The sequence below is a fragment of the Sceloporus undulatus genome, chromosome 8, assembly GCF_019175285.1.
Source record: "Sceloporus undulatus isolate JIND9_A2432 ecotype Alabama chromosome 8, SceUnd_v1.1, whole genome shotgun sequence".
NCBI lineage: Eukaryota > Metazoa > Chordata > Lepidosauria > Squamata > Phrynosomatidae > Sceloporus > Sceloporus undulatus.
The window spans coordinates 11,930,530-11,946,251 of record NC_056529.1 but is presented as its reverse complement, the minus strand read 5'-3'; the positions used below and the strand labels follow the sequence as shown (position 1 = coordinate 11,946,251).

At 42.7% G+C, this 15,722-nt stretch overlaps 1 protein-coding gene across 1 annotated transcript; it reads left to right on the top strand.

The window, feature by feature from the left end:
• The first annotated feature begins 1,879 nt into the window (after positions 1-1,879).
• On the top strand, positions 1,880-14,246 carry PLEKHF1 (pleckstrin homology and FYVE domain containing 1). Its single transcript, XM_042438628.1, has 2 exons — positions 1,880-2,178; positions 12,927-14,246. Exon 2 carries the CDS (start codon positions 12,940-12,942, stop codon positions 13,747-13,749), a length of 810 nt encoding a protein of 269 aa, XP_042294562.1. The 5' UTR covers positions 1,880-2,178; positions 12,927-12,939; the 3' UTR covers positions 13,750-14,246.
• Positions 14,247-15,722: the final 1,476 nt, after the last annotated feature.

The following is a 15,722-nucleotide window of genomic DNA, read 5'->3' as shown; positions in this document are numbered from 1 at the left end:
GGGTCGGCGACCAAGACCACCCTCAGCGGAATGAGTAGGAAGGCCATCAAATGCAGCTTGGCTGACTTACCACATTTTGAAAGAAATGGTTCATAGAACCATAGGATCGTAGAGTTGGAAGAAACCACAAGAGCCATGCAGTCCAATCTCCTGCCATGCAGGAATTCCCAATCAAAGCATCTCTGACAGATGGCCATCCAGCCTCTGTTTAAAGGCCTCCAAGGAGCAAAACTCAAGCACTCTCCAAGGAAGTGTGTTCCACTGTCAAACAGCCCTTACTGTCAGGTAAGCACACTTTTGCTGGAATTCACTTAGGGACATATGCACACATAAGTCACGCTACACATGTGGGTCCAAAAAGTCACCAGTGGGCAATGAAAGTACATTAAGCTCTTCTTATCCATTGGCTTGCCATCGACAGATTTGAGCTTCTGCGGACGGCAACCCCTGCTGTTTTCTATGATGGTGCATGCACACGGCCACACTAGTGGCCACACGCACACCAAGCTGCTATAGAAAGCAATGGGATTTCAGAACCCACATTTTTTGTTATCCATGAACAGATCTCCCAAGGATAAGAAAGGATGACTGTATTCTTCTGATAGCAGTGGAAGTGGAGTAATGTAGCCATCTGTGCCTTGTCATTGCAAGTTGCGCATTATACACTGTGGTTGTGCATACTCTACTTTGCATTTTGGTTGTGCATTGTGCAATGGCACCCAGTCATTGACGTGAGTTGTGTGATGTTGCTATTCCACTTAAGGATTGGGTGATGCTTCTGTGGCATATATGGCATGCAGGTATTTACATTATGCTAATAGGAAGTTGGATTGAGGCCTTTGTTTCAGATTCCCAACCTTGAAAGAAAGCAGGGGGTTTGTGTGTGTGTTTGTGTACGTGTTTACAATCTTAAAAATTAAAAAAAACACACACAATAGATACATGTATTAAAATATTCAGTGCATATATCTGAATATGTAGGGCTTCAACGAGAGGCAAGTTTACACATTTAAAATAGTCCTAATTCTATGCAAAAAGAATGTGATCTGGCCGCGCATGATTCGCAGGAGTTTGGGTCCACCCAAAACACTCCTTAAACTCTGCAGGAAAAGGGTTCACAGTTTTCATCAGAGTACCCACTAAATGCTCATTATTAGACATGTGGCTGCCTGTTTCGTATGCATTCAAAGGGCTGTGCATTTTCAGCAGAGGAAGGGTGAGTATTCTGCAGTCTGGATGGAAGTGATGATAAGTGAGACCTCAGTGTTGTTTTGGAGCAGCAGCAGCAACTGGAAAAGAGGGAGATGAAAGCTGCTATCAACTTCTCTCTTGCACTTAGTCCCAAAGAGACTACAGATCCCTTTGCACACAGCTTTCCAGACCAACTTAGTCCCAAAGATACTACAGATCCCTTTGCACACAACTGTCCAGACCAACTTAGTCCCAGATACTACAAATCCCTTTGCACAGCTTTCCAGACCAACTTTGTCCCAAAGATACTACAGATCCCTTTGCATACAGCTTTCCAAACCAACTTAGTGCCAAAGATACTACAGATCCCTTTGCACACACCTTTCTGGGCCAACTTAGTCCCAAAGATACTACAGATTCCCTTTGCACACAGCTTTCTAGACCAACATGGCTATACTACAGATCAGCTGGCCTCTGCACTGCAAAAATAATCCGGGTTGACACCACTTTCCCTGCCCTGGCTGAATGCTATGGAATTCTGGGGACTGTAGTCTCTGTGTTGTTGTTGTTGTTTTTACCTCCCTGCCCCCCCAAAAAGCCCTGCCCTGGCAGTGCCCAGCCCTGCCTTGTGATTGGCTGAATTTCAGAAGGGTGGGCGTGGCTCGGATAGAAAGCTGAGCCTGAGCGTTCCAAAACCGGACAGTCCTGCTTTCTGGGCGGCGCTCTGATTGGCTGTTTCGGCGCCAGAGCCCAAGGAATGGAATGTTGGGCGCCTGAACGTTCCAAAGGCACTGGGACCCCCCACGTCGAGCGAAGAGGCGAAGAAGAGAAGAGGGACCCAGCTGCTTTGGCTGAAAGGATGTCAGCGAAGAAGGGCCACTAGGCGAGCCTCAGCCTTCCTGCAGCCAGAGTCCCGGAGCGCCCTTTGGACTCTCTTGGAGGCACTGGCTCGGTGGATTTGGGGTGTTGTCCTACTCTGCAAGAAAGGTGGGTCCCTTTGGGACTTAAGTCAATGGCTGGTGGGTTTGGGGTGTTGCTGTACTTTGCAAGAAAGATGGGACCCTTTTGGAGTTAGTGGTTGGTGGATTTGGGGTGTTGTAGTTTGCAAGAATGGTTGGATCCTTTGGGACTTTAATGGAGTCAATGGTTGGTGGATTTTGGGTGTTGGTATACTTTGCAAGAAAGGTGGGTCACTGTAATGGTGCAGTTTCCCCCTAAACTGTGCTCTTTAAAGGCTTTAGGACTTCAGCTCCCAGAATCCCAGACTATTGGCCAACATGGCTGAGTTTTCTGGGAGATGAAGTTCAATATCTCTTAAAGGGCACAGTTTGGGGACCACTGCACTAAGGGGTGGATTTGGGGTGTTGTCCTATTTTGCAAGAAAGGTGGGACCCCTTGGGACTAAAGTGGAGTCAGTGGTTGGTGGATTTGGGGTGTTGTTTTACTTTGCAGTAAAGGTGGGACCCTTATGGATTTGAGTTACTAGGTTGGTGGATTTGGGGTGTTGCTGCACTTTGCAAGAATGGTGGGATTCTTGTGGACTAAAGTGGAGTCATTGGGTTGGTGGGGTTTGGGTGTTGTCCTACTTTGCAAGAAAAGTGGTATCCTTTGGGACTTAAGTCAATGGTGGGTGGATTTGGGGTATTGTCATACCTTGCAAGAAAGGTGGGATCCTTTTGTGGGGATTGGAAGGTTGGAGGGGGGAGATAAAAGAAAGCTCAGCTGACCCAGTTGGGAGAAGTCAGACTCAGGGAAGTCAGGACAAGGGCCCTTCCTGGGAATTCTTGGCTCAGCCTGGATCTCTGCCTTTCAGGATCCCAGGGAAAGAGGTTGGAGGGCTGGGGGCAAAGTCCTTTTCTGGGGCTTGCATTGCACCAGCTGCCTTCCAGGCTGGCCCTACAGAAGCCCCACTGTGCTGTTTAACACCAACTTCCCTCCTCTTCGATCCAGGCTCAAGTCTAGGAAAGCTCATGCTAACAACTTTTCTCTTTCACTTAGTCTCAAAGGCGCTGCTGCTGTCTCCATTCCAGTTGTTTCCAACTTAAGGCAACCCTAAGGTGAACCTATCGTGGGGTTTTCTTGGCAGGCCTGGTTCAGAGAGGGTTGCCATTGCCATCCTCTGAGGCTAAGAGAGTGTGACTCGCCCAAGGTAACACAGGTCCAAAAACACATTGCAGAAATAATTCAGTTTCAGACCACTTTAACTGTCCTGGCTCAATGCTAAGGAATCCTGAGCTCTCTGACAGAGAAGGCTAAATGTCCCCCCAAACTCCAGTTCCCAGGATTCCCTAGCACTGAGTCAGGCCAGTTAAAGCAGTCTCAAACTGAATTATTTCTGCAGTGTGTTTTAGGCCATAGAGGGTTTCATGGCAGAGCTGGGAATATCTTTGACTATTTTGATTGAAATCTAGCCAATGTTATGTCATTTCCAAAACTGTGTTTGCCTTATGGAGAGGGGAATGATATGGATGGAAGTGCAGAGCTTGGGAAAGGTGCTGTTTGGACCCCAACTCCCAGAACCCCACAACCAGCAGGGTCCCAGAAGTAACCTTTTCAAGCTGAGCAGTATGGTGCAGGACGTTTCCATCCTTTTTGTGTGGATAGTCTGAATTTGTGACTTTTGAAAGGAAAGGACGAGCAGAAATATGTTGCAATAGGTTTCCACAACACACAGTTATAGCCATTTGATACCACTTTATCTGCCCTGGCTGCATCCCACAGAATCCTGGAGTTTGTAGTTTGGTGAGGTACTTAGAATTCTCTGGCACACTCCACTAAAGCTCTCTGATGCATTTCTAACTGCAGTATAGTTCGCCAGACTACAAATCCCAGGATTCCACAGGGTACAAGCATGGCAGTTAAAGTGGTCTTAAAGCAGTATAATTGTATAATGTGGATGCTTCTAAAATTGTAGGGATTATTGTAGTTATAGCCCATCTTGCCTCCATGGAGGCCAAAGGGGCATACATAGTTTGCTCCATTTTGTACTCCCAGGCCTGTTACAGACTGCCAAAATAAAGCTGCTTCAGGTCTCTTTGGAGGTATGCTATTTAAATGATGCATGGGTCCTAAGAGTCCGGAGGTCGCGCCAAAGCCACACTCCATTCCTAAGCACTGGAGGGCAGCTTTGGTGCAGCTTCCAGATTCTTAGGGTGCATGCATCATTTAAACAGCATACCTCCAAAGAGACCTGAAGCAGCTTTATTTTGCCAGTCTGTAACAGGCTCCAGTAAACTTTTAAGTATAGATGAAAGATGGATGAATGTGGTAGAGTCTAAGAACTAGGAATGGGGAATTATGACCCCCTAGAATCATTCTTAGGGCCCAGATGTTGAACAAGCAGCATCCTATGTTATGCTTGGTTAGGGCTGATGGGAGTTAGAGTCCAGTCTCTGATTGGCACCAGCACTCATTTCATTTAGATACCGAGTGAAAACTTGGCTGTTCATCAAGGCCTTTGGGCCTCATTAATTCATCTCAAATACTTGTGTACATAGCTTTAAAGTCTTCTTAACCTTTTAAATCTGCTTTAACTCATTATTATGCTTAATGCGTTTTTAGCTTAGTTAAATCATTTTATTGTTTTAAGCTTTTTAACCTGTTGTATTAATATTGTTTGTAAGCTGCCCTGACATCTTTTCAATATAGGACAGGGTAATACCTTGAGAGCCAGTATGGCATAATGGTTTGAGAGTGGAACTAGGATTTGGGGGATCAAGGTTTGATTCCCCGCTTGGCCATGGAAACCCACTGAGTGACCTTGGGTGAATCACTCCCTCTCAGCCCCAAAACACCCATGATAGATCCACCTTAGGGTCACCACTAGTTGGAAACAACTTGATGGCACACAACAACACGAATACCCTAAAGCAGTGTTTCCCAAACTTTGCTCCCCCAGATGCTTTGGATTTAAGCTCTCAGAATTTCTGACTGGCCAAGCTCACTGGGGCTTGTGGGAGTAGATGTCCAAAACACCTTGAGAACCAAAGTTTGGGAATCAATGCCCTAAAGGTTGGGCTAAATACCCTAAAGGCACCAGATCTCATCTGATCTTGCCAGCTAAGCAGGGTCATTCCTGGTTAGCAATTGGATGGGAGACCCCCATCAAATACCAGGTTGTTGTTAACTACCTTCAAGTTGACCTCAACTCATAGTGACCCATGAATGAGATGTCTCCAAGACACCTTATCCTCAACTGCTCTGTTCAGGGTTGTGGCCTCTTTGATTGAGTCTATCCATCTACCATGCGTCCTCCCTCTCTTTCAACTGTCTTCTCCCTTTGCTAGCATTATTGTATTTTCCTGTGAGTTATGTCTTCTCATTAGATGGCCAAAGTACAACAGCTTCAATTAGTCATCTTGGCTTCCAGGGAGATTTGGGGCTTCATTTGTTCTAAGACCCATTTGTTTGACTTTTTGGCCATCCATGGTATCTTCAGGATTCTTCTCCATCACCACATCTCAAATGAGTTGATTCTCTTTCAGTTAGCTTTCTTCATTTTCCCTCTCTCGCATGTGCCATGGTGATGGGAAATACAATGTTTTGGACGATCCTGCTTATTCAGTTTTATATCTTTTCACTTTTCACTTAAGGATCTTGTCTAGTCATACATTCCATTAAATCAGTCATGAGTTAGATGCAGAAGTTCTAGAACCAGATTACTTCCATCAAAAAATACCTCAAGCAGAAGGGATTCCAAGAAGGGATTGTTCAAATCATCTTGAGTTCCAGCTCCCAGAAGTTCCCATAGCATAGCTAATAGTCCAAAAAACTAACTTTCCCAAGGTTTGCTCATGACTCACATTCAGTCCCACTTGGTTCCTCAATAGGCTTTTCCTGAAACCACAGACCTACCCAAATAAGGAGGGATTTCTTGTCTAGAAGTTGGCATATGATGCTATTAGTCATCAGCCCAAGTGTCACACAGGAACATTTGAACCAGGACTCTATTCTTTGACTCATCACATTTCTACATTAATTCTAAGCCATTCTTTATTTGGAAGTAGGTAAAAAAAAATCTTTAGGGACAGCAAAAAGCCAACCAGTCTATGGAGACATAGACCCTATATAGACTGCCAAAATAAAGCTGCTTTGGGTCACTTTGGAGTTAGGCTGTTTAAAAGATGCATGCATCCTAACAGTCCAGAAGCTTTGCCAAAGCTGTGCTCCAGTCCTTAGGACTGGATTGTGGCTTTGGCGCGGCTTCTGGAGTCTTAGGACGCATGCAACATTTAAACAGCATACCTCCAAAGTGACCCAAAGCAGCTTTATTTTGGCCTGTCTGTATGGGGCCATCGTTTCTGTTTTTGGTTCTTACACAGTCCAGAGCCAAAGTTGGATATCTTGGCTGTTCTGCAGCATCAGTGGGCAATTTGCATCCCTCCCAATGTTTCCTGGGTTGCAGCTCCCATCAGCCCTAGCTGTGGGAAGGATTTTGGGACCTGAAATCCAACATCATCTGGAGGGTCACAGATTGCCCATCCTTTATCTAGAGGAGGGTCATGGAATTAAAAGTGCTGCTTCCCCTGTTGCCTGGGCTTTGTAAATGCATGAATGAAATTGAGAACTACGGTAGATTAAAAATAAGAAACTCAAGAGGATTTAGGGCTGGCTGTGAATGGTAAAGCATAACAGTCTAGCACATCTGGAGGGCATCAGGCTGGAGATAGTGGACCCACTAAGTTAACTAAGTAGCAGGACAATGATTTTACTAGTTAGACAGGAGCATCCATCAATGTGGGAAGAAACACACAAATGTACATGGGATGTTAAGGAGACCTTTAGAGCCACACTGAGGTTATGAATGGGTGAATTTTGGAACACTGTTTGCTCCTGTGCAGCCAAAACCTATGCTAGTCTGTGCTTTGTAGCACTCAATAAGTTTGTTCTTCTGGTGTTGCCTGTTGTCTCCAGTGTCTCTGCGTTGAGTTACTGTAGCACAAAGACCAGCTTTCACTTCTTTCCCTTGTGACATTAGAAAATAAATTATTCTGTGTGGCTGGGTAGTAGTTCATGATACAATGGCAAACTTGTTTGGCTGACTCCCTTTGAAATCCATCTGACTAAAGCTACAGTCACTTGCATGCTGAATAAGCATGCTGAATGCATTAGGGCTACTGCTAAGAAACAGTTATACTGTTTAAATGCTTAGTTTTTGTTATACAGTGTATTGTGTTCAGAGGTTTAAGATCTCAGAAACAGTTAAAAGCAAAGTATTATTTCTTTTTTTGCAAAATTCCTGGAACTATAAATCATGGCTGCAGTCTTTGGCATTTGAAAGGAAAGAGGACTGCCTGCTTATAAGTTTTTTAAAAGTCAGCTTCTGCAAATGATTTCCAAAAGCTCAGTCAGGTCTGCTAGGAAACTGCTGACTCACACTATTTCTTGATTTTCTTCATTCTCATCTTGTTCTTTGTCTGTTTTTCCTGTTTTCTTTTCCGCCTCTGAATTTGCTGTTTTCTTTTCCGCCTCTGAATTTCAACCTTTTCCTTGTTGAAATATGTTCTGATCTTAGCTTGTCTCCAAAACCAGCGATCAATTGTTTTGCAGAACCCAGCCGTCTTTCCAGATTCTCGCTATCCTTTCAGGGTGGATCATCTTTCAGGTTTACCCTTCGCCCAGTTATTTGCTGTAGCGGCATAAAATTGCACAATGGCTTTATAGGACAGTAGTGCATTCATTCAGTGGCTCCCAACCTGCCAATTTGGGATTACTTCTAACAACTAGGATTGTCAACACAGATTCTGCAACTCATCATGTGTCACTAAGAGCTTATAGTCATGTAACTTCTGAAGAATACTGGAATTGTTTACATGGGTCTTTCTCTCTACTTTTCTCATTGACATCTTCTAGGATAGCACATTAAAACTATTTCCACTGCAGTGGAGTCTCTTAGAGAAATCTGGAAGTTATAAAGTTGTGATGATTCAGAAAATTTTAGGCTCCCCTCACATCTTTCCAACATTCCTAGTGTTCCTTTGGTAGGAATTATGACAATTAATTTAAATGACTTTAACAGTGCAGTGCTATAGAAATAAGCTGTAGTAATTTCCACATAAATGTAATAGGGTTGCAGTCTTAGTTTATTATACTGATGTGTTCTGAGATACACTAGTTGAATTTACACATTACTTTAAAGCAACATCCTAGTTTCTTAAACCACAGTGTGTTCAAGATGCTTGGTACGTGTTCCATTTGTTCCTACTTTGTCCATCTTGCTCAAGTGAACAAGTACATAAGATAAGCATGGCAGGTTAAATGGGATGCCTTCAGAATTGGCAGCATGCTTTAGTTTATTGAAACAAGCCTGTTTTAAAACAGGGTTTCTTGCTGTTTACAAGTTCTGGTTTGTTTGGGAGCCTTGAATAATAATCCTGGGTTTTGATATCACACAAAGCAATCCATGTCTGTCTGGTTTACCTGCTGGTATGAGAGAGAGGATCAAATGGACTGCATGTATGGTGTGGTTTGATAAGCCAAGATTCCTGGTTTAAAGTGATGAGGAAATGTGACCATTCTCTGACTGTGTCTTTTTTTAAAATCTGAAAACCATTGCATTGTCCTCTTTGCATCTGCAGATGTGTCATGGTCCAGTATTACTGCATTTTTGCCTGTGTGCTCACCCATGTGTTCAGATGAAAGTCTCCCATTTTCTAAATCCACCCCCAGAATCTTGTTTAATTACTGAAAAATGCAATTTTGTTTCTTTGGCAAATTTGACACTGGTGTTGGTGAAGACACTGGAAAGGGAGGTCGCAAAACCATCTTGAAGTTACATGTGACCTACATGTTGCAGGTTACCCATCGCAGTTTTTAAAAATAGAAAAAGGATTGTAGAATCTCCTCTTAGTGACATCTGAAACAGAGTTTTTTGATTGAAAGGGCAACATGAAGGCCCACCAAAGCCAGTTGAGCTATTGTAAGAGTTGGAAGACAGTGCCGTATTCTCTCTTGTTGTGATGGTGTTCCTTCAAGTCACTTCTGACGTATGGAGACCTTAAAATAAGTCTATCATGGGGTGTTCCTGGCAAGATTTGTTCAGAGGGGTTTTGCCATTGCCATCCTTTGAGGCTGAGAGTATGTGATGTGCCCAATGCCACCCAGTGGATTTCCATGGGCAAGCAAAGATTTGAACCCTGCTCTCCAAAGTTGTAGTCCAGTGCTCAGACTACTACACCATATTGCCTCTTCTAGATGATATAATACAGTATTAATAGGCAAGAATCACCTGCTGGCAAAAGGAATCTCTGAAGGATATGCTGCTACCTCAATTTAAGGCCATTGAGAGGCCTTGGCTGCACCCATATTCTTCTGGAGGGCACTTGTGGGACCAATGGAGGACAATTCTAGGATCTGTGCTCCTGAAATGCTTCCACTTGTCTAAGTTATTGCCATCTTGCAGCACTTCCTCTTTGAGTAGCAGTTTTCTGAGCATCAAGAAAAACTAGAGTGAATAGTGCCTTCTAAACACTTTGCTCTCTATCCATAATCCAGGGCTTACTGTCCCTCCTGGACTTACTGGACTTTTGGCCCAGGTCCAGAAAGATTCCTCTTTGTCTTCTTTCCCAAGTATAGATTCGGGGATGGGAGAACAAGATGGCCCCAACCAGTGAGCTAGTTTCAAATGATTTTCAACAGGCATCTCATGCTAAAGTTTGGCCTACCATATCCCCCTACCTTTTCTTTCACCTTTAGTTGGCACCGACAGATGCAATTAATCCCATCACATGTAATGCTCAAAACATTTACCTTCTAAGGGGAGAAGTCCACAATAACTAAGCCCCATGGATTCTATGATAAAAGGTTACCACAAGCCCCCTGCTAAGAGCTCTCATAAAAACAACCTCTCTCTAATAACTATAAAAGGTTGGCTCAGCAGAAGCCCTTCTCTCTCTTCTCTCCCTTTCCCTCTAAATGTATAATTGGAGTCTGCCGTTTTGAGCTGTGTGTTCCTACTTCAAATGGGCACTGAGATCAGAGGTACTGTGGTTTTAGTTTCCTTGCAAATGGCTTTCATGCGACTGTCTCCCTTTGCTGTGGAGTGCACAGAGTCATTATGTTCATAAGAGCATGAGTGAAATGACTTCATGGTGGGGTTCTTTTTGTCTCCTAAACTATCAAATTATCAGAGCGACTGATGGCAGGGAAGTGAGTAAGTCACCGCTGCAAGCTAACCCTCAAAGCAGCCTAGCATTGGCACATTAAGCTGTGCACTTGCTGTTGTTTTTCAGAACAGGGCTAATGGAGATCCCATGACCCTTAATTTTTCTGGTGGTTCCACCTGCTTATAAAGTGCCCCTTTCTTACACAGCAGCACTGAGCAAAATATTGCTTCCAGGCATCGGGCAAAGAAGTCTTTTTAAAATGAAAGAGTGGTTCTTTTTCACTTCCCTAAAGCCTGGTCTTTCCAGCATCTAACCCTCCAGATACAGGATGATCTCTGAATCGAACAGATAAAGCAGCACACATAGGAGAAAGGAAATGGGGAGATGGAATTAGAGCAGATAACTCAAGATAAAATGGGATCTGCTCCACCTTGAGTTTATGCCTTGACAGTACAAAAACCCCAGGATTTGCTCATGTGTCCTGCAAAAAGTAAGCATGGGACTATACAGCTTTGATTGATTGATTGATTGACTGATAGATTGATTGAACTACTTATATGCTACTTCTACCCAAAGATCTACAATAAAACCAACTTGTCCAATTTAAATCACTAAACAATAAAACTGGGTTTTAAAAGGCTAAATAATTAATTAAACAAATTCTTCTCTGCTCCAAGGGTTCCTGGATAAAGCAGATAATCTAGGCCCATTTCAGTCTGCTTTCAGGCCAAGTCATGGGACATCGACAGCTTTGGTTGCCTTGGTGGACAATCTGCACCAAAAGTAGATTGGAGAGTGTGTCCCTGTTGGTTCTGCTGGATCTCTCAGTGGCTTTTGATACCATTCACCATGGTATCTTTCTGGGTGGCCTCACTAGGATGGAGTTTGGCGGTACTGTTCTATAATGGATCCATTATTTCCAGGAAGGGCACTCTCAGAGGATAGTACTGGAGGATCCTGTTTAACTTCTTGGTCATTGCCCTGTGGAGTCCCTCAGGGTTCTGTGTTGTCCCCTATGCTATTTAAAATCTAAGTGAAACTTCTGGGAGTAGTTGTCCAGAGTTTGGAGTCATATGTCACCAGAATGCTGCTGATACCCAGCTATGTTACTCCTTTCCATCTTCAATCCAATGAATTATGTATTATGGTATGTGTATATGAGGGGGGGGTACTGAAAAGTTCTCAATCCGACCAAGAAGGGAATGACCTAGAGTCATGAAACTTACATGCTATTCCACATATTCACCCCGAAGTTTGAAGCACTTGCCACATCGTTTCTCAATTTTTTTTAACTCTTCCAAAACAAAACAAAAATCTGACGTCTGGTCACTGAAATACTGCTCTGTTGCTGCTGCCACCTCTGAATCATTCTAACATTTCCTTCTTTCCAAACTCTTTTTAAGGTTTGGAAAGAGGAAATAGTCAGATGGAGCAAGATCTTGTGAAAAGGGGGGTGGATGGTCTGTGCACACAAACCCCAGATTTTTCAAAACATATATCATCTTGCCATCCCTGTGAGCAGGAGCATTGGTCACAAGTATATACCTTAGGCTGTCTGGTCAGTTTGTACCAGTTTTGTGATGCTACTTAGTTTCAACTTGTGCCAAAATGTGGGGTACTTGAATGGTTATGAAACTTTCACCAAAGATAAGATGAATGGTTTGAGCTAATTCCCAGTTATGAGAGCCAGTGTAGTGGTTTGAGTGTTGGACTATGACTCTGGAGACCAAGGTTCGATTCCCCATTCTGCAATGAAACCCACTCTCAGCCACAGGGGCAAACCTCTTCTGAATAAGTACGTAGAGAGATCTTGTAGCAGCTTTGAGACTAACTGAAAGAAAGAAATGGGCAGCCTGAGCTTTCATAGACTTCAGTCTACTTTCTCGGGTGCATTCAGTCTTCTGAATAAGTATTGTCAAAAAAATCCCTTGATAGATTGCCTTAGTGTTGCCATATGTTGGAAACAACTTGAAGGCGCACATCTCTTATGCACAATTGCCAGTTATGACCAATATGGAACTTGGACATGAAACATATGCTCAGTCATGGGATCTTCCTTGAGATATGTAACAACTTCCTTCCACAATAGTGGCTGGTAGACTCCTGAGCCAGATGTAGTAAACCACAACATGACCTAGCTAGCATCTTTTCATCATTATCATCTTCATGATTAACTTTCTCTGCTTCCATCTTCCTCTCCCTCTGACACTTGTCTTGGGTACTTTTTCTAGATGTTGCCCATTTGTATCTTGAGTTTTCAAGGAAGGATTTCTTAGGCATATGAAAATTGCAGCGACGTCTGTTTTGTTTCGTTTTATGTTTATTTACTGTAGAAAAGGAACTTGGCCTGACTCTGACCTTTAGTTTTCAGGCTCTGTATTTCCTGGTGAATGATGTTCAGCATTGTGTGTACATGCAGAGAAGGATCAGCACATGTGTAGTCTCTGTCAACTTCAAATTACCTTTGTGAATGAGGAAATGATTCAGTTTCTCCGTATTTGTACATGCTGTGCCTGTGATGAGAATTGTGAAGCAGTGTTTTGTTAAGCCCAGAATAGTGTGCCGATACCAACCAGTGCATTCTTTATTGGTTCAGTTACAGCATCTGTTTTATTTTATCTTTTTTTTTAGGTGACTGTCCAAGATGGTGGACCATCTAGCTAATACTGAGATTAACAGCCAGCGCATTGCTGCCGTGGAAAACTGCTTTGGCACATCTGGGCAGCCGTTGGCCGTGCCAGGAAGAGTCCTCTTGGGTGAAGGGATCTTGACGAAGGAATGCCGCAAAAAAGCCAAGCCGCGGATTTTCTTCCTCTTCAACGATATCCTTGTCTATGGGAGCATTGTGATCAACAAAAGGAAGTACAGCTCCCAGCACATCATACCCCTTGATGAAGTCACCTTGGAAACTTTGCCAGATACCTTGCAAATGAAAAATCGGTGGATGATCAAAACGGCCAAGAAATCTTTTGTGGTTTCTGCAGCTTCTCTGACGGAGAGGAAAGAATGGATCAGCCACTTAGAAGAATGCATTCGCCTTTTGTTGTCCAAGACTGGTCGGCCGCCCCCCACTGAACACGCAGCCCCTTGGATCCCTGATAAGGCAACTGATATCTGCATGAGATGCACCCATACCAAGTTCTCTACTCTCACACGAAGGCACCACTGTCGGAAATGTGGCTTTGTTGTGTGTGGAGACTGCTCTAGGCAGAGGTTTCTCATGCCCCGACTGTCTCCAAAGCCTTTGAGGGTTTGCAATCTTTGCTATAAACAGCTAATGGCAGAAAAAAAGGAAGCGGATGGCCAATCCAAGCTAGTTCACTCTACTCTGTCTGGCTATGAACCTTCCAGCGGGGATGATAGTGACCGATCCGATGAGGATAAACTGGAACAGTGGCCAGCAGAGGCCGAATTTTATACATCAGACGTGGCTTGGTCATCTTTCCATAGTTGACCTGCACATGGTCTAGCAGATTTTCAGGGCCTACTTCTTACTTCCAAGGAATAGAAAGAACACACATTTGCCTTACTGCACAAGAGGAATAGTTTTAATTATATGGTTTAGTTTCATGCATGAATAAATATTCTTTGAATCAGAGGGGACTGGTGTCCCAGACAACATGACCAATGGTTGGGGATTATGGAAGCTGAAGCCCAAAACATCTAGAGGGCACCTGGCTTCATATTCCTAAGGGCCTCCTTGTCTCCTCTTTTAAGTCAGTCGTTTTAATGGAAGTCTAAGGCAAAGCTAAATTTGGTCCAGAACATGTCAGATATTGAGCATTAAACTCTCTTAACATCAAGTGTGGCCATAGCATTATGGTTCTGGGTCACATTCTGGGTCCAGAAATCAAAGCTGTGGAATTCAAAGCGAGGTCCATTTTGTGGTTGTAAACTAAGGGCCTTTGATGAAGTGTTTATGTGTGAAATAAATCAAAGGTTTTAATAGTATTCTGTTCCAAGAATCAAAACCATTCTATTAGTCTTTTAACAGAAGAATGGGCTTTTAAAGGCCATCTTGATACAGAGTAGAGGCATTAGGAGGAGAGTTCTAGTAATGGATCCTTTCACAGCAATTTATAAAATAAACTCCTGGTACCATATTATGAACCTGAATATCTAATTTCCAATATTCTTTAGCTTACATATTTTTATTTTATTTTTGGTTTTATTTTATTTTCACTGTTCAGAACAATAAAACAACACAGGCACTGACTTCTCAGCATTTTGTTTGTGAAGATTTTAGCTCACAAATGCCATGTTCACCACATGCAGCGAAATTATAAACAGGCATTTTGAAACACTAATTTCAAAACCTAATTTGTAGGTGATACTCGCTTTTCTTGTATAGCTTAGCAGGCCCATTATTTTAATTTGCTTTCTTAATTTACAGTTACGTTCTAAACATTTGCCACTTCTCTACAGATAACAGTACTTTAAAGTGGAACAGAAAGGTTTTTTTTAAAAGCACATTTGCTAGTCTACACATCGCAGACATGAAGTTTAATGTTAACAAGGTAACATTTTTAACAAAGCAACTTTTAGTGGCTTGGATTTCAAGCCCATCATCTGCAACCATAAGGAGCAGCAATGCACCTTTTTTATTTTTAAAGCAAGAATTCAAACAGGAGGTTGCAAACCATGATTTACGCACAGGCTCCCCAGCCCTCTCTCTATATAAAACTTGGATTGGAATATCAGCATAGGCTGGAAATCAATTTAAATGCATCTAGAATTGTGATCGAATCCCTTGATTTCACCAAACAGCAAAACTCATCTGTTGAGAGACAGATAAATAGATAGATAGGAGATAGATAGATAGATAGATAGATAGATAGATAGATAGATAGATAGATATCTCAAAGTGTATTTTAACTTATTATTTGTGACCCCTTAGACAGTTGCAACTTTGTTGCCGCAACTTATTTTACACTAGAATTTGAATTACACCAGTTTTGGCATTACCTTGTTTTGGATGGTCTTATTTTTTATATGTCTTGGACATTCTCTTGTTTCTGTTTTAGAGCAAAAATGTTGCTTGGGTTTTTTTTTAAAGCTGTAGTTCTCTAATGTGTTGGCTTTTGTTTTGTTTTTTCATTTACCAGTGTGTTTACACAATAATTGTTGGCAAATGAAAGCGTTGTTTTACTCAATTAGCTGGTTCTTTCCCCCTCTTTTTAGACTGATGGATAAATTGCTGATCAAATATCGCCCTGACTCAATGCAATATACATCTTAAAGACTGACAATTCAAAGCTGGTACAGCCTGGTGGGAAATAACACAAAACAATGCAGTTCATTGCTTTGCATGCCACTGATGAGACATGGTTTTATTTATTCAGAGCTCAGATCCAGTTTCTGTTACACAGTGATGTCATGGCAAATTTAAAAATATTAGCACTCATCATGACAATATTTTTAGCCACG

Excerpts from the sequence above, each read along its gene's own strand:
- PLEKHF1 (XM_042438628.1), top strand. The coding sequence starts at position 12,940 with ATGGTGGACCATCTAGCTAATACTGAGATTAACAGCCAGCGCATTGCT.